At 38.4% G+C, this 19,403-nt stretch overlaps 3 protein-coding genes across 3 annotated transcripts; 2 read left to right on the top strand and 1 right to left on the bottom strand.

Annotated features, from left to right (window-relative positions):
- Positions 1-1,954: 1,954 nt before the first annotated feature.
- On the top strand, positions 1,955-2,902 carry LOC122449434 (olfactory receptor 51G2-like). The gene has a single exon (XM_043480966.1). It carries the CDS (start codon positions 1,955-1,957, stop codon positions 2,900-2,902), a length of 948 nt encoding a protein of 315 aa, XP_043336901.1.
- Positions 2,903-11,203: 8,301 nt separating this feature from the next.
- Positions 11,204-14,114, top strand: LOC122450352 (olfactory receptor 51G2-like). Its single transcript, XM_043482635.1, has 2 exons — positions 11,204-12,111; positions 14,099-14,114. The coding sequence occupies exons 1-2, from the start codon at positions 11,204-11,206 to the stop codon at positions 14,112-14,114; spliced, it is 924 nt and encodes a 307-aa protein (XP_043338570.1).
- Positions 14,115-17,242: 3,128 nt separating this feature from the next.
- LOC122449202 (olfactory receptor 51L1-like) lies at positions 17,243-18,202 on the bottom strand. Its single transcript, XM_043480718.1, has one exon. The coding sequence runs from the start codon at positions 18,200-18,202 to the stop codon at positions 17,243-17,245; it is 960 nt and encodes a 319-aa protein (XP_043336653.1).
- Positions 18,203-19,403: the final 1,201 nt, after the last annotated feature.

Here is a 19,403-nt window from a genome sequence, read left to right as displayed (position 1 = left end):
TTTCCTCTCTGTTGAAAAGATACTGTAATTAACAGTGTATAAATAAAATTTGTTAGGGGGGCAGTTTGATGGATACAAAGAATACTCATTGCCCACCTCTCCCTCTGTAACTGCAACTCAGAGAGGTTTTTTTTTTTTTTGGAACAATATAGGTAATTCCTAGGACTCATCTGCTCTCACATCTCAATTAGTGTACTCACATAAAATTCCAGTATTCTTCTTTGGATCACAGATCCATTTCAAATATGATAGACCTGCTTCTGCTTTTTGCTGTCTTTACAGATAGCTCTTCTCCTTTTCCTTCTTTTTCTTCATCTTCTTCATCTTCATCATATTCCTTCACTACTTGTCCTATAATTGCTGCCAATATTTACTATTAAATTACCCCACTTGTTTTGGTTCTGATCATTGTTGCTCACCCTCCACAGAAATTCTTCTTTAGTTTCTCTTTAGACTAACAGAATGGGGATTGTAGGTATCTTTTATTACTTTATCTGGCAACATTACAGTCAGTTTATGAAAAAGAATTAGAATATCATGAAGATTAGTTAGGGCTTCCATGGTGGCTCAGACAGTGAAGAATCTGCTAGCAATGAAGGAGACTCAGGTTCAGTTCCTGGCTGGGGAAGATCCCCTGGAGAAAGGAATGGCTATTCTTGCCTGGACAGAGGAGCTGTGTGGGCTACAGTCCATGGGGTCAAAAAAGCTGGTCATAACTGCCACATACATGACTGCCCAAGAGGGTGTTAACAAAGAGACTCACCATTCAATGTGACCAAAGTTTCTTTAGAACTCCATGAACTCAAATTTTTCACTTTAGTCCTTTCTTTAATAATTGTCCTCAAGGGACCCAGAATCATTAAAAAGGTGAGTCATGGAAAGCAGGATACAGATTCACAGTTGGGATTCTTTATCTGTCTCATGGTCAGTGCCCTCGTGAACTAGTTTGTGAACGTGTTCTCTGGTGACCCATGGGTTACAGGACCTTCAGAAACCCAACTTATATATCGTGTATCAGTATACGACTTAAATTGAGTACATAGCAGGAACTCAGTAATTGTGTAAGACCACTGAGAACATATTGTATCTCCAACAACAAATACTATCTAGTCTTCAACTTCTTCTTCTCACATGTCTGTACCAGCTATTCAGATATTTTTAGAGAGCTAGAAGTAGGATTGAGAAGAGACTTGAGTCCAGTAAACAAACACATCAAGCTCAAACCCTTCCTGATGTCTTCCTGTCACAGATATTACTTTTGATGTCCTGACTGTGAAAGCAAAATATACATCTGGTAATATCAGTTCAGAGTTAATACTAACATTTCTATATACATTATTTCTTAACCCCTGAGCATTCATTAGATACAATTATCTGAAACTTGGTTTCCTTACAACCCTACTGTATTATAAAAACTGTTTTAGATTATGCACATGGACTCTGTGCTCTCAATACAGAGTTCCCCTTTGCATTTTTTATACCTTGAAACATCTTCATATGAGGAAGGAATTTTCTATATGTGAAGGGCCAAATTTGATTCTGATAACTAGGACAAGCCACCAAGAAGAGAGCAGAGCATTATTCCCCAGGCAGAGGTCCACAACCCTTTTGGCATCAAGGATGGTTTGCCTGGAAGACAATTTTTTGCCTCCCAGACCAGGAGGGTGTGTGGGTGGTTTAGGGATGACTCAAGTGCATTACATTTATTGAGAACTTTATTTCCAATACTATTACATCACTTCCACCTCAGAAGATCAGGCATTAGGACCCTGAGATTGGGGAATCCTGTCCTAGAGAAATTTCTGCAGGATTACGATTCAGTATTATGACCAGAGCAGTATTACTGTAGGCATGGGCCAGGGGTACCACATGGGATGAGGTGATAGAAAATGCTATGAAAGAATAATATTTTGTTGCTTCCACAATTTTTAAAGGGGAAAATTCTCTCAGAGTTATGGTAATTCCTATCAACAATAACGCCAGCAGTTTCTTCTTCATACTGATGGATTTCCCAGGACTGGAGACTGCTCACTGCTGGACAGCAATTCCTGTCTGCGTCATCTATGTTCTCTCTCTGCTGGGCAACACCACCATCCTGCACATTGTCAAGTCTGTTCCCAGCCTCCACACTCCCATGTACCTCTTCCTCTCCATGCTCTCACTGGCTGACCTGGGACTTGCAGTTTCCACACTGCCTTCCATGGCAGCTGTTTATCTCCTGGGCCAGAGGAAGGTGGGAGCTGCAACCTGCTTTGTGCAACTTTTCTTCATCCACACATGTTCAGTAATTGAATCTGCTGTGCTGTTGGCCATGGCTTTTGACCGCTGTGTGGCTATCCGAGCGCCCTTACGCTATGCCACCATCCTGACAACCAAGCGCATCGGGGCCATTGGGCTGGCCAGTGTGACCCGTAGTGCTGCCCTCCACCTGCCCCTGCCTGTTCTCCTTGGAAGACTGCAATTCCAACCTGTGAATGCACTGTCACATTCCTACTGTGTTCACCCTGATGTTCTGAGGCTGGCCAGTTCCAGCACAGTTGTGAACAGTGGCCTTGGGCTCTTTGTGATGCTCTCCACATTGGGGGTGGATGCAGTCCTCATTCTCCTCTCCTATGTGATGATTTTGAAGACAGTATTGAACATTGCTTCCAATGCTGGACGGCTGAAAGCCCTCAATACTTGTATTTCCCATATTTGTGCTGTACTATTATTTTATACACCACTGGTCAGCCTGTCTGTGATCCATCGCTTTGGGAAAATGAAGCTGCCAGCTCAGATATACATGCTTCTCTCCTATTTGCACTTTCTTGTACCTCCAATGCTCAACCCAATTGTTTACACTGTCAAAACCAAAGAAATTCGAGCACGCATTCTGAAGATGCTCCAACCCAGTAAACTCTGAGCCTCAGGGTTGAAATCCTGGTTATGATTACCAGCTTGCTGACTGAAGATTTCTCAGACAGGAAGTAGAGAGTACTTTTCATACAAACTATCAACTGATTAGTCAGAAACACTAACCAAAATACATTATGGTGTTTTTCCAGCCTGCTTAACAGTGCCTGTTTAATGAAAAACAAAGCAAAATAAAACAAAACAAAAAAAACTAACCAACAAATATGTTTCTTATTTGATAAAGTCATTATCAGTCTGCAGACTACTCAGATTATTGCAGAGGAAACTGACAGCCTCCTGAGAATATCATTTTCATGTAAAAGCAAGCAAATTAGAAGAGTAGGATTCCAAAATGACATCTAATGATGTCTTCCAACTAAAAACCTAAAACCACACAAAATTAAGCTCAAAAGAGCCTCACTTTGTTGTACTGTCTAAAAATTTGACAAATATGTGAAATCAAAATATGTTTTTCTTATGATTTGCATACTAACTTGAGATGTGGGTTACACTGGTTAATGTAAACCAAGTAGAATATTTCAGAAAACTGAAGTGCATTGTGAAGAAATAAATACTTTAATTATTATAATAAAATAAAATGTATTACAATATGCATATTATGCAGATCAGTGTTTCTTTAACTTTCATGAGGTATGAAAAGCAGATACAGACTCCAGTATTCTTCAGCCCTCTGAATGTAATTAAAGCACTGTTCCTCACCTTCTAATAAAGACATGGGATATTCTGAGACTTCATAAGCTATTGTGTTATAGTCTTTGAATGATGAATACCATGTACAACTGAATTTTCTCTGAATTTTAAGGAGGATTTAAAAAGTAAGCAAAGTTGTCATTTTGCAAGGCCATTTTTATGAGAACTGACTAGGCTTTCATAGAGAAGTCAAAGCTAGAGAAACTGATTCGCTCTGGTGTCATGGTTTTTTTCTTTCAAAAGTAAATCTTGAGTTAACTTCTTTGATAGAACTGCTCTATTACAAACATAATCTGTACTGGTGATATAGGGAAAAGCAAATTTTGACTCTATGTTGCATCTGTTTCTTTCATTTTAATCTTTGCTTGCCATTGCTTTTGTTCACTAAAATGACATTGTCTATACATAATGGCCTAACATAGGGAACCCTGCCCCTCTATCTGAATGTTAAACCAAAATGCCTTTGTTCAGGACCCTGTCCACACGTAGATATCTACAGGAAGGAAGAAATTAACACATCACTTCCCTGAGACTGGCCATTCCAGGAGATATTTGTAAGATTAATGACATTCTCCTTTTACTTCCTCACCTTCCCCCCTCCCCAATCTGTGCTATATTAAAGAATCTGGCATCCAGACCCCAATAAGATGGTATCTTTAGACAATAGTCTGCCATCTTCTAGAGCAGCCAGCTTCCCCCCTCCCCAATCTGTGCTATATTAAAGAATCTGGCATCCAGACCCCAATAAGATGTTATCTTTAGACAATAGTCTGCCATCTTCTAGAGCAGCCAGCTTCCTATATAAGGTCACATGCCTTGCCTCAACACCTAGTCTCTCAGATTTATTGATTTGTCATGTGTTGAGCTTCCCTGATAGCTTAGTTGGTAAAGAATCCGCCTGCAATGCAGGAGACCCTGGTTCGATCCCTGGGTTGGGAAGATTCCCTGGAGAAGGGATAGGCTACCCACTTCAGTATTCTTGGGTTTCCCTTTTGGCTCAGCTGGTAAAGAATTCACCTGCAATGAAGGAGACCTTGGTTAATCCCTGGGTTGGGAAGATCCCCTGGAGAAAGGAAAGGCTACCCAGTCTAGTAATCTGGCCCAGAGAATTCTGTGGACTGACTGTATAGTTCATGGGGTCCCAAAGAGTTGGACAAGACTGAGCAACTTTCACTTTCATATGTGGTAAGCAGAGGAAGCTTGGATTTGGTAACACTAGGTAACATTAGGTCAAGTAGGACTATCACTCACAGGCTAATACTTTCCTCCATTTGGAAGAGAACTGCTCTAAATTTGCATTCAATTTCCCTGTCTGAGCCTGTAAAATACAGTCAGGCAGAAAGCCCAGATGGATATGAATTTCACATCTTGTTTCCTTTATCACAAGAAATCAAAGATCTTCCTGCTTGTTTTTCAAGTTTTTGTGTATTTTACATATCTCACCCAGAGTTAGAGTTATTTATTTATTAGTTGGAATATGTTTAATATCCATTATTTCTTTATGACATATAACACGAAGATGGAAATTGAAGTGGAAAATTTTTCGAGCCTCTCTATTTTTCTGCATTCATACTCAGGGATTTGACAAGTAAGTGTGTCTACAAAAATTAAGCTTTCATTTTATTTTGCCTATACTGTGAAACAAAGAACTTTACAAAACATTATTTCATAGTAGCATTAATTGTCTTGGTTTTCAATGCTGTGGCTAAATTTCTAATTTCTATTTAACTATAGAGACATGTCCTCAAAGTTGGAAAGTCTTTCATTTTATTGAACTTTAAAATTTCTGTGGCAACAATAGAAAGTTTCTTTGCTGCATTTGTAGGACCATCATTATCATATAATTTATTTAATGTTTAATATGTGCTTTTAAAATAACTTACTAGTGATTTGTGTATATTATTTATTAAAAACTCACTATAGTATTATAAAATAATAATCAGATAATTATTTGAATATTTGAATAACAACAAGCATTGATTTAAATTTTTTAATGGAGTACCTGGTTTAATCCTCAAAACTACAGTTAATTAGCTCTTTTCACTATTCCAATTTTATGGATAAGGAAACTGAGTCAATGAGAGACTAAATAACATATCCAAATATTCTGAGCTATTAAGTGACAGAGTTGAGATTCAATGCTAGACAGTCTAACCCCAGGGCCATTGATGTTAATCATATATCCATTACTTCCCAATGGTAGTAGTGTTATATTTTAGGGACATGAGAAATGAAGCCCAAAAGAGCCTACACATCTTAGACAATTACCAGTAAAGACTTTTTTCAACTCAGGCCTTTCTGATGTTGAAGCTTGTACTCTCAAAAAGGCCAATTGCTTTTTAATTGGAATATTCAGGGACTCAGTAACTGAAAAATTCAGCCTTGGCTGGTCCAAAGAACTTCCAATCACAACAAAGCCTTTGGCCCATTGCAAAACTTGTTTGGCAGTGACATGGTTAAAGGCAGTTGCTTCCCCAAAGCCCAGAGTGTTCATCAAGGGAGAAAATTCAGGAATGTACCCAGGAGAGGGGTGGGAAATGTTCTCAGATCTTATCTCCTTCTGGTAAGTAAACAATCTGTGAGGTTTGGAGTGGAAGGAAGGAGTAAAACCAATTTACCAAGTTTCCTTATTAGTGCTAGTTTAAGGACTTGTTAATATGTTTTGAATTAAGACCCTGAAAAAGGATATTATATTGAAGATTTAGAGGAAGAAAAGGGGCTCTTCATCTTCAGATACTATCTAGGAGCTATTGGATAGGTTTTCTAAAGAATTTCTCAAAAGTGTTGTCATAACAGATATAACTAATTAAATGGGTAAATAGGAGCTGGCAACTTATTTTCAAAAGCCTCCACTGTCTTAAATACAGTCTGATATGTGTGTACCTGAATTTCTAGGCAGATGGATTCTATGCTCCTTAGGCAGATAAGCTAAAGTGAGGAAAAGTTTAAGGAACAGAATGGTATGGGGATTGCTGGTTTGTGAAGATAGTTTGAAAAGATGGTCTATTTCTCCTTGCAAGATGGAAGTGAACAAAAAGATGTGAATTGATAAGCCTAAGGTGATCAAGATTAATTGCAATTTTGTCTAAATCTCTGAAGAATCAGCATTGAAAACGTGCCTTGGATTTTGATTATGGTAAGTAAATTTTCTAAATTAAAGGATGGACCAATATTCACAGTTATTATTTACTTTCTAAACACTTTATAGAATATTAGGAACTCTTCTATCCACTGTCTTAGTTTATCTTCAAGTAAAGCTATCAGATTGACACACTATGAGAATTAGTACAATTCACCCATTTCCATTCTTTAGATGATGGGAGAAGTAAAAGTAGCATAGTATATGTGAGTGTGTGTATGCAGTGTGAGAGGAGAATACTTTATGAACGTGAAGCCTATTCTCTGATTATTTCCTATTACTATCATGGCAGAATATTCTCTCTCAATGCTGTTGATCCGAATCCTAATGTACCTAAGGATTCTACAGTCATTCCCTGTGGCTCAGCTGGTAAAGAATTCGCCTGCGATGAGGGAGACCCAGCCCCCGGGATGGGAAAATCCCCTGGAGAAGGGAAAGGCTACCCACTCCAGTATTCTGGCCTGGAGAATTCCATGAACTGTATAGGCCATGGGATTGCAAAGAGTCAGACATGACTGAGCAAGACTTTCACTTTAATGTGCCTGCAGAAGAAAATAAATACTGGTATTAGAAAAATCCACTGTGGCTTCCCACTTTGTACCTTGATGCCATAGGTTTTCTCCTAGTTGGAAATCTGTGGACAAAACAAAAGGAGGAATTCCTATGAGGAAGTAGCTCACAGTGCATCCTTAACTCTTGTGGAAACAGCTCTTGTTTAAGTCCGAGTTTTGTCCAAGTTGCTTTGCTTGTTTATTTATTTAGTGTTTTATTGCTGGAGCCAGGACCAGAGGCAGGTACCCAGACTTTTCAACCATATTATTCTCTTTCTTACAATGAAATCCCTTCACTCAGCAAATACTTTTCTAAAAAAATTAAAACAAGAAAAATCTTCACATGCACATGAATACACACACAGACAAACCAAACTTTCCCTCTTCTAGGCAGTCAGTTTAGCACAAAACATAAAAAATAATAATACACACTACATATATGAGCATCACAATGCCTTTTTTCAGAGCTCCATTTCTCAAAGACTAAGTAAGTGAAATAAGGCCAGGAACCCTGAATCTGCTTATTTTAGGGGCACTCATTGTACTTTTACCTACACATGTAAAGCCTGTGAGTGAAGCAAAGGGTCTTTCAATCTGTTAAAGCAATGTTAAAGATTCTTCTCTAACTTTGAAGAAACTATGCAGGGTGAAGATAGGATGAGAAATGAGTAATTGACTAGAAGTTTCACAAATCTGCATGTAAAAAGGATAATAAAGCATTTGCAACTTCCTACAGCAGCAGAATTTAGTGGACAGATTACCTTATTAACAATTTGATACTTTTCAAACAGATTCTTTACCCAGTGAGCCATCAGGGAAGTCCTGAATTTTTTTTTTTCTTAAATAGTATCCTTCTTTATTATAATCTTTACATGTTTCTTTAATCTTTAATGATCTATGGTAAACTCATTTGGTACATCCTACTAAAACACTCTGTGTTTGTGACTGTCTTTGCTGATCCCATCTCAGAATTTAGCACTAAGGTACAAGGTTTCTTTCTTTGTCTAAGAGTGTTCCTTTTCTCCTAACTCATGACTTTTGATTCTCACCCACTTTTTTGTTTTAGTGGGACTTCAAGAGCACTGCACTCAACTGTTTACTAAGCAATACTATTCCCAAGAATGTACCACAGTGACTCTCAGGCTTTGGTTTGCATCAGAATTACCTGCAGAATTGGTTAAAGCACCTTAATTCTGGGCTTCTTCCTGAGAAACCATCATTCAGTAGGCTTGGGTGGGACCTAATAATTTGTACTTATTACAATTTCTCATGCTGCTGATACCACTAGCCCAGGGTCCACACTTTCAGAGCCACTTGCTATATATTCAGCACAGAAGAGAACATCACCCTGACCCCTGAAGCCCCAGCAAATGGAATACAGTTTTCTTAAGTGATGGTATTGGTTCTAGTAGGTTCACCTAACTCTTTTATTTCTGTTGCAATTACATCTATCGTAGATACCTACCTCCTAGTTAACCTGTGTGCTAACATAAGGTATTCCTTGATACATCTATATAGGACAGGAAAGACTGGCATGCTGCAATCCATGGGGCCACAAAGAGTAGGACATGACTGAGCAACTCAACAACAACAACAATAACAACAAACCCAACCACTCAATCACATACACAAAAATCTCTGACTTCCTTGTTCCTTTTCATCCTTCTGCTTTCTTCAATTGCCCCCTCCTGAGAGAACTTCAATCTAAACTGGCAGTCTAAAATAACACCCCCTTCTCTTTCCACATTGTTTATTTTCTTCACATATTTAAAATAATATTGACTCATGCATTGCTTTTTATTGAGATCTTATTATTTTTTCCATCATTCTATTTCCTGAATCTTGAACATTGCCTCAGACAGTTTAATTACTGACTGAAAATGCAGGCATCTAATCTGGTGGTAAGAAAGTAGATTATCATAGACAAACCTGATGGGGCCATTATGAAGGAACTTTAGAAAAACAGGAATTTATGAGAGTTTTTAGTTTACTTTGACTTAAAATAAGGTTTGTGAGTACCTCAAGTTTGTTTGACTGGCCTTTGTCTTCCAAGCAACAATATTCAGAATAAAAAACACTAAGTCAGAGAGAATCACTTCCAGTCCTGGATCCTCCTTTCACTGATTTATTTTTAAAATAATTCTATTTATTCCTTTATGGCTGTATTGGGCCTTTGTTGCTGCGTGGGCTTTCTCTAGTTGCAGCAAACTGGGGCTACTCTCCAGTTGCAGTGTGCAGGCTTCTCACCACAGCAACTTCTCTTGTTGTAGAGCATGGGCTCTAGAGTAGGCTGGTTTCAATAGTTGCAGTATGTGGTCTCAAATTTGTGACTTCTGGTCTCTGGAGTACAGGCTCTGTAGTTGTGGCACACGGACTTAGTTGCTCCATAGCATGTGGGAACTTCCTGGACCAGGAGTCAAACCCGTGTCCCCTGCATTGGCAGATGGACCCTTTACCCCTGAGCCATGAGGAAAGCCTCCCTCCTTTTATTATCTATGTAAACTTAGGAAAGTTAAGTATTTGAATTTTTCATGATTAATTTGCTTTGTCTGGAAAAGCTGATTTGCTACATTCTGAAGTTTGAATTGCTATAAAATGGTATATAAAAAAATGTTCTGTAAAGTACTTTAAGTGAAATAAAAAGGTAATGAACTATAAGAAGAAAACATGAAAGAATTCTCAAATATGCTGGCTTCCTTTTCAAAGAGAGAATAATACTGGATTGCATTTCCCCTGGCATATAAAATGAAATGTGATAAAGAAAAAATATCAATTCCACCTGAAAAAAGTCTCCGAGTATAAGATTAAATAAGATTCCTCAAAATTAAATCACCCTTTTCATTGTGATTCTTTAATGTTTTATATTTCTGGAAAACTGAAGTAATCTTCCTTTGTTTATGATTAGGTTAGGAAGGAAAGTGAAAAACCTTTCAAATTGAGTTCTCTTTCACTGTATTCTCAAAAATGGAACTCATAATGGGCAAAGTATCGGAAGGTGGTTGAGATGGCATGGAGTGACACAGTAGCCAAAATTCAAGGGAGAGGACACAGAGAAAACAAAAGATCTACTCTCAGATTTTTGTACTCCTCCAGAAATTACTTTTTAAGTGGAGCCAAATCCTGATTCCTTGGCAAACAAATGTCTTTTTATAGTTTCTATAATCTCATAAATATAATGCTGAAGAGTTACTGATGATCTTTAAAGTGTCTGTTCAATATTCAATAAGGTAGTAATCATTCTGTTTATATGTTATACATATGCATATAAGACAGAGAATCACAGACATTAGACAATGAATCATATTTGGATAAATGTCCATAACTTGGCATTTTAGATTGCATTGTAGAAAGGCTTCATTTGTGTGCCCACACGGGTGTGTTAATGTGTTAAAGGGAACTATGTTTTAGTATGTAAGAAGGTATCTCTCTGCAAAATTCTCATGTTCACCTTATTAAAGAAGTACTTACTGAAAAGTATGTGAAAGAGATCCTGACAGGAAGTGAGGAAAACTGAACTCTGCTTTTAGATCAGACACACTGACTTCACAGGAACCTGGATTTAATTTCCCAGTAGGTATAATGTAGAGTTAGAACCAATAAGGTCTCACTCCCTTTCAAGAACCATGATTCTGATTTAGGGTTAAATTTTGTTGTGTGGCTCCCGAGCCAATCTTACTACATATGCAAGATTCCTTCTAATCATTCAAACTCACTTTTTTTTTTTTTAAGGGTTCCTGATCTATGAACTAGGGGGAATACTTGGAGAAATTAAAAGGCTGTGATTATCAGAGAATCATTTTGGGGAGTCTTTTCAATGTATTAATTCATAGAACAGATTCTGACCCAGTAATCTTTTCATTCTAGGGTGTGTGATTGTATTTCTGTTTGGAGTTCCACCTCTCAGGTCACCATGGCAGACTCCAACCACACGGGCACTTCCTTCTTCCTCACAGGCCTGCCAGGTCTTGAGGCTGTGCACACGTGGCTCTCCATTCCTCTATGTGCCATGTATGTGGCTGCTCTGGCAGGAAACAGCCTGATCCTGTGGGTGGTGAGGTCAGAGCCCTCGCTGCACCAGCCCATGTACTACTTCCTGTCCATGTTGGCTGTGACCGACCTGGGCCTGTCTGCCTCCACCCTGCCCACCATGCTCTCCATCTACATGCTGGGAGTCAGGGAGGTGGCCTTGGATGTGTGCCTGGCCCAGCTCTTCTTCATCCACACCTTCTCAATCATGGAGTCCTCTGTGCTGCTGGCCATGGCCTTTGACCGTTTTGTAGCCATCAGCAAGCCCCTGCACTATGGCACCATCCTCACGAGTCCCAGGATTGCCAGGCTGGGCCTGGCCATTGTGGTGCGCAGCGTCGGTCTCCACATCCCAGCCCCCATTATGCTGAAGCAGCTGCCTTACTGCAGGACTCGCCTGCTGTCCCACTCCTACTGCCTGCACCCAGACGTCATGAAGCTGGCCTGTGCTGACACCCACATCAACAGCGCCTACGGTCTCTTTGTGGTGCTGTCCACACTGGGGGTGGACTCTGTGCTCATTGTCCTGTCCTATGGGCTCATCCTCCAGACAGTGCTGTCCATTGCATCCAAGGCTGAGCGCCTCAAAGCCCTCAACACTTGTGTCTCCCACATCTGTGCTGTGCTGCTCTTCTACACACCTATGATTGGCCTGTCCATGATCCACAGATTTGGCAGACCAGCTTCCCCTTCCAGCCGTGTGCTGCTCTCTTATCTGCACTTTCTCACACCTCCAGTGATCAACCCAGTGGTTTACACCATTAAGACCAAGCAGATCCGACTGAGGATGCTGCACCTCTTCCGCTCAAATGGGACCGGCATCAGAGATGCTCAGGATCATTAAGTCTTTGGTAGAGAGAGAAAAATCATGCAAGACTCCATCATAGTTTTCTAATGAGCCACTGAACATAAAGTACGTCCTATAATGAAGAGAAGAATACTGGGATGAGGTACACAACATCTTCCACAGAAAGTTCTCAGTCATGGGAAGAAATAACCACATCAGTGACTTATTTTTCATTAAACAAAGTTCAACCTCTGTTTTAGAAGAAAAGTTCATAAAATTTAAGGCTCAAGGGGAGAATTGCCATTCTAAATGGAAAAGGGACTCTAAAGAATTACTTGCAAACTTTACAAGTGTATTTAAAAAAAAAAAAGGACATAAAAAAAGCTTTTCCTGGGAGTTTAGGAGAATTTGGGGCAAATAGGGTTATGGGTATGTTTGGAATTCAGTGATATTAGAAGTATTTTGGAAAATCTCCATTAAATATAATCTTCATGAGGAAATGAATTATTTATTTATTGTTGACAATACATCCCCTTTCTTTAACATAGTACTTTCTATTTATTAGGTGTTTGGCTTGCATTTATTGAATTAAAGGATAAATGAATGCCTTTATATTTTTGAGGAAGACTGGCAAGAATTAAGTATTCATAAGACAATAAATGTAATTCTAGATATGTGAAAATCAAGCATAGGAGTACTTCTTAGTTTCCCTTTTAGGGCATTTCAGGATTTTGCTGTTTCCCTCTATTTCTCAATATTAATTTCAAATATGGTTTCAATATTCTGCTTTTAAATAGCAAATGTCTTTGGCCAGAGTTATAATCCCATTTTTTGAATAATAAGAATGAAAGCAAGAAGATTGTTCCTTCAGAAGGCTCATAACATATAATTTTAATAAATTGAGCTTTGATCAAACATTTTAAAAGCAAAAGTATTCATAGTAGTGGTAATATGGTAAATGTTGCTATGGGCACTTTATCCTGGTGTTTTTTTTCTGCTTTTAGGACTGCATTAATGATCTAATAGGTAAATATCCTCTTAATCATGAAAAAAAAATTCTCAGAAACTAGCTTTTTATGATCAGGGAATGAGGGAGACCAGGAGAACATTCATGATTCAAATTGTTGCTAATTATAACTGCAAATCATCTAATAATAAAAGTATTTTCATGTCATGAACTGTGCAATTTCAGCTTATTAGTCACTATTTGTACTGAAAATAGGAAGCAGAGAAGTGAGGTATTATTTTGCCACTTTTTATGATATACTGTGATAATAGTCATTCTGTAATTGATGTATTCAATACACTCACTGCACTCAATATGCCAGAAAATTTGGAAAACTCAGCAGTGGCCACAGGACTGGAAAAGATCAGTTTTTATTCCAATCCCAAAGAATGGCAATGGCAAAGAATGTTCAAACTACTACACTGTTGCACTCATCTCACACACTAACAAAGTAATGCTAAAAATTCTCCAACCCAGGCTTCAACAGTACATGAACCAAGAACTCCCAGATGTTCAAGCTGGATTTAGAAACGGCACAGGAACCAGAGATCAAATTGTCAGCATCCACTGGATCACAGAAAAAGCAAGAGAATTCCAGACATATATCTACTTTTGCTTCATTGACTACACTAAAGCCTTTGACAGTGTGGATCACAGCAAACTGTGGAAAATTCTTAAAGAGATGAGAATACTAGACCACCTTACCTGCCTCCTGAGAAAACTGTATGCAGGTCAAGAAGAAACAATTAGAACCAGATATGAAACAACAGACTGGTTCCAAATTGGGAAAGGAGTACATCAAAAGTCTACATTGTCACCTTGTTTATTTAACTTATATGCAGATTAAATCATGTGAAATGCCAGGCTGGATGAAGCACAAGCTGCAATCAAGATTGCTGGGAGAAATATCAATAACCTCAGATATGCAGATGATACCATCCTTATGGCAGAAAGTGAAGAGGGACTAAAGAGCCTTTTGATGAAAGTGAAAAAGGAGAGTGAAAAGTTGGGTTAAAACTCAACATTCAAAAAATGAAGATCATGGCATCTGGTCCCATCAATTCGTGGCAAATAGATGGGGAAACAATGGAAACAGTGACAGACTTTACTTCCTTGGGCACCAAAATCACTGCAGATGGTGACCACAGCCATGAAATTAAAAGACACTTGCTCCTTGGAAGAAAAGCAATGACCAACCTAGATGCCATATTAAAAAGCAAAAGCATTACTTTGCCAACAAAGGTCCATCGCCTAAGCTATGGTTTATCTAGTAGTCATGTATGGATGTGAGAGAAGGACCATAAAGAAAACTGAGCACCAAAGAATTGATGTTTTTGAATTGTGGTGTTGGAGAAGACTCTTATGCGTCCCTTGGACCGCAAGGGGATCAAACCAGTAAATCCTAAAGGAAATCAGTCCTGAATATTCATTGGAAAGACTGATGCTGAAGCTGAAACTCTAATACTTTGGCCACCTGATGCAAAGAACTGACTCATTGGAAAAGACCCTGATGCTGGGAAAGATTGAAGGCAGGAGGAGAAGGGGATGGCAGAGGATGAGATGGTTGGATGGTATCACTGACTCGATGGACATGAGTTTGAGCAGGCTCCAGGAGCTGGTGATGGACAGGAAAGCCTGGTGTGCTGCAGTCCAGGGTCAGACACAACTGAGTGACTGAACTGAACTGATGACGAAAATTATCCATGAGTTTCCATTAATTTTCTGATTAAACAGTCAACTCATTGGAAAAGACCCTGATGCTGGTAATGATTGAAATCAAAAGGAGAAAAGGGCAGCAGAGGATGAGATGGTTGGATGGTGTCACCTTTTCAATGGACATGAACTTGGACAAACTCTGGGAGATGGTGAGGAAAAAGAAGGCCTGGCGTGCTGCAGTCCATGGGGTCACAGGAGTCAGATACAACTTAGTGACTGAACATTACTATATATTACACTATGAGTAAGAGTGTCTCAATTTATAAACCCATGTACAAATAAGATAGATGCTTAGATCATATTATTGTGAATTTAGGGAAAAACAAGAGGCCTTCCTCTTTCAATAGCACTATCTATTTGCTGGGACTTCAGCTTTCATTAAATTTTTAAAAACAAGATAGTACTTCTATTCTCAAATCATCAAACTTGCAATCATAGCATAATACAAAATGCTATTCATTCATTTGTTTATTCAATCACTCATGTCTTCACTGACTATATTTCACTGGAAGAGTTATCTTAATTTTGAGACTATGTGTTTCCTGAATGTTTCTAGTAAAGTATATTTTATGAATATAATGTTACTCATAATAATTTTAAGAAACATTAGAGGATAATAACAGGTAAAGTCAAAAGTTGGCTTGCATATTTAGTTATTCATTTACATATTTTTCTTTGTGAGTGAAATGAAAAGTCTAAAACTTTTCATTTTTTGGAGCAGAAGCATTATAATAGATGTGTTCAGCAAGCAGACACTAAAATATATTTTGAATTTGAAGGTTTTATAGAATTGCTATAGTTAAATGTTATTTTTATGACATACAGCAGATGATAATGTTCATATTTTCTTCTAAAATTTATTTCTATTAATTTTATTTTTCTTATCTACTTCAGGAAATATTAACTAAGTCTGATGTTCATATATCTTGCTTTATTTTTACTTGATATCCCTTTGGTCAAAGTGAATATGCTGAAGGAAAAGGGTAATTAGAAATAGAATTAAGAAATAAGAAAAAGAGGGATGGGAACAGACATAATAGAATTTAAATGAGGCAAAGAAATAAGTCATGTGAAGACGTCCTTCACATGCTTGACATTTGAAATGGAATTTTAAGTTAATAATACCTCTTTTGTTATATGAAATGTGGGCTCATGACAGGTGAAATCTTTCTCTCCAAGACTTCTTTAAAAATCCAATAGAACTAGTTCTTCTATATTCAATGATTGATTCATTTCTTAATCAATTATGCATTCAATAATTATTAAGTTCATAATTTAACTAAACTAGTGTTCACTCTCACAAGTAGCAAGGTGCATGAGAAACAGTTCCTACAGTAGATAGAATAAGATTTGAGAAAACATATTACTTATTATTAAAACCAGTATACATACTGAAACTTATAAAGCATTCTTAAAATCTCTTTTTTTTTGCTTAATTTACTTGTCTTTGAAAAAGTGTAGACATGTGAATTAAGAAATTTCAATGAGAAGTGTAAGTTTTTTATACAACTCTATGCACACCTGCAACTAGATCATTTGAGTTATATGAAAAGAGTTTGTATGCTAAAAGAGTTCTGGGCAAAAAGATTTATATTTTGTTTCTTGGTATCACAAATGTAAGTGGCTATACCTTAGTGACTTAGAATTTTTATATTTGAATACTATATCCTAAATTATTCTTAGATACATTTAATCCAATGGATTATAAACACTGACTTCACAAGACATTATCTCAGGGATTTCAAAAGGTTCTGAGTTGCAGATTTCTGTAAGAATAAAATTATTTCTAAAAATTAAGTAAAAACAAACAGACTATGAAGGTTGACTGTTTCTATTCCTGGTGAAACTAAATTTCCTCAGAAAAGACTGAACACGTGTATAAAATTTTAAAATATGCTTTACTGATGTACCATGAAAACAGATAAAATGCTGTGAGCTCTAATAAACTCTTACATCAACATATGATTTTTTCCAATCTTTAATAAAGGTAACCAGCAGATTTATAAACACACTTATCAGAAAGGTAAAATAATAATCATGGACAAATACAGTATGTCAAGAAGCAAAAAAAAATATAAATAAATAAAAAGGGTTATTCTAGAATACCCAGGGAAAACATCATGGATGGGCAACCTTAATCACAGTTAGGATTAGAAATGAGAGACAATAGATGGAAATGATTTCCAAAATTCCACTCCAACAATTTCATACATAAAGGAGATTTATGAAGTACATGCTAAGTCAGTCTTTATAATTCCAGTGGACATCAACTCTCTCCTTTAGATCTACTGTCAGTTCTATTTCTGTTTATAAAGTAATATTTTATTGGTAACTCTGGCGCCAACATAGAGTGCAGACATTCACTATGTATTTTCACATTTAAGGTTGATGCCATCATTGATTTGAGGACATGTCTACATCATAGAAGAACTGATTCTTAGCGGGAAAAGCAGGTTGAGAATTCCTTGGCGGATCTGCTTGGTCTTCACACTATAGATGATTGGGTTGAGCACAGGTGGAACTAGCAGGTAGATATGTGCCATGAAGATGTGGATGAGAGGGGATGAGTGTTTGGCAAAACGATGGACAATAGAGAGCCCAATCATAGGCACATAAAGAATAAGTACAGCACAAATGTGGGATGCACATGTGTTGAGGGCCTTAAATCTCCCCTCCTGAGATGAAATTTTTAATACTGAGTGAAGGATGAAAACATAAGACACAAAAATACCCAGAGAGTCCATTCCCCACAGCAAAGTGATCAGAACTAACCCATAAATAACATTAAACTTGGTGTCAGCACAAGCAAGGCGGATCATGTCCTGATGTAGACAGTAAGAATGAGAAAGAATGTGGGAGTGGCAGAAGGGAAAGAAAGCCAGCCGGGCCAGAAGTGGAATCATGGCAAAGGCACTTCTAAGCAGGGCTGCAATTCCAATTTTAGTGATAAGTGTTGGAGTGAGAATGGTAGCATATCTTAGTGGGTGGCAGATGGCCACATATCGGTCAAGCGCCATGGCCAAGAGCACAGATGATTCAGTGAAGGAGAAAGTGTGAATGAAAAACATTTGGACCACACAGGTGTTGAACTGGATCTCCCTGGAAATGGACCACAACACCCTGAAGAGTGATGTCATTGTGGGCAAGGACATGCCCATGTCAGTGAGAGAAAGCATGGCCAAGAAGTAGTACATGGGCTGATGGAGCCTGGGGTCTGTCCGGACAATATGTAGGATAGTACAGTTACCCATGATTCCAACAAGGTAGAGGAGACAGAATGGGATGGAAATCCAGTGGTGAAATTCCTCATATCCAGGGATACCTGTGAGATAGAAGGTGGAGGAGAGGATATTGCTGGAGTTTGCAGTTGCCATAGGGCTTACTGTTAAACCACAATCCAGATTCACAATCACACTCCAGAGGGGGACCAAATGAGAAGATTAGCACCTGTGTCACAAAAACAAAACAAAACTTCAGTCTGTCCTATAATCACTCCTAGATTCACCCTCACAGTTTTGCTTTGTTTTTCTTCATTTCATTGCTGAGTATCATCAATTAAGAAAAACATTCACTTTTATAACCATAAGGACTTTCCCTTCTCCTCAGATGAAGAACTATTAACAAGCTGTCTGAATATACACATTTTCCTTCAAAGACACTGCCCCCAGAGCAGCACACACAAAACCATTGTAGAGTACATTATTAATTTTATAATTTTCTTTAGGACAATTTTGGCCAGAGTTACTGGTCTTATCTGCTATGTTGTGCTTAGTCGCTCAGTCGTATCGGACTGTGTGACTGCATGTACTGTAGCCCTCTAGGCGCCTCTGTTCATGGGGATTCTCCAGGAAAGAATACTAGAGTGGGTTACCATGCCAAAAGGGATCTTTCCAACCAGGGATCAAACCCAGGTCCCCCACATAGCAGGCAGATTCTTTACCATCTGAGTCACTAGGGAAGTCCACTGGTCTTATGCTGCTGCTGCTGCTGCTAAATCACTTCAGTCGTGTCCAACTCTGTGTGACCCCTTAGACGGCAGCCCACCAGGCTCCTCTGTCCCTGGGATTCTCCAGGCAAGAACACTGGAGTGGGTTGCCATTTCCTTATACTAGTCCTTTAAAAACAAATGACTTTCTACAATACTCCAGTATTCTTGCCTGGAGAATCCCGTGGACAGAGGAGCCTGGCATGGGGTCACAAGAGTCGGACACGACTTAACGACTAAAGAGAGAGAGAGAGAGAGAGAATGACTTATATGAATGTCTTTGTCTGAGCTTGAAAGATTTTTCAGCAATACTCGAATATCATGCAAGGCATCATTACAGTATTCAGGCAAGATTTGGTCAGGATGGTTCTTATTCTTACTAAACATGAGTTTGACTACATAATTGATACCACAGGGATGGTATCCACATATGCATGCTAAGTTGCTTTAGTCAAGTCCAACTTTTTGAGACCCTATGGACTGGGACCAGGCAGGCTCCTCTGTCCATGGGATTTTCCAGGCAAGAATACTGGAGTGGGTTGCCATTTCCCCCTCCTGGGGATCTTCTTTACCCAGATATAGAACCCACC

The sequence above is a fragment of the Cervus canadensis genome, chromosome 11 (assembly GCF_019320065.1).
Source record: "Cervus canadensis isolate Bull #8, Minnesota chromosome 11, ASM1932006v1, whole genome shotgun sequence".
Lineage (NCBI taxonomy): Eukaryota > Metazoa > Chordata > Mammalia > Artiodactyla > Cervidae > Cervus > Cervus canadensis.
Note: the sequence above shows the minus strand (reverse complement) of the source record. Positions and strands in the feature narration are given on the sequence as shown.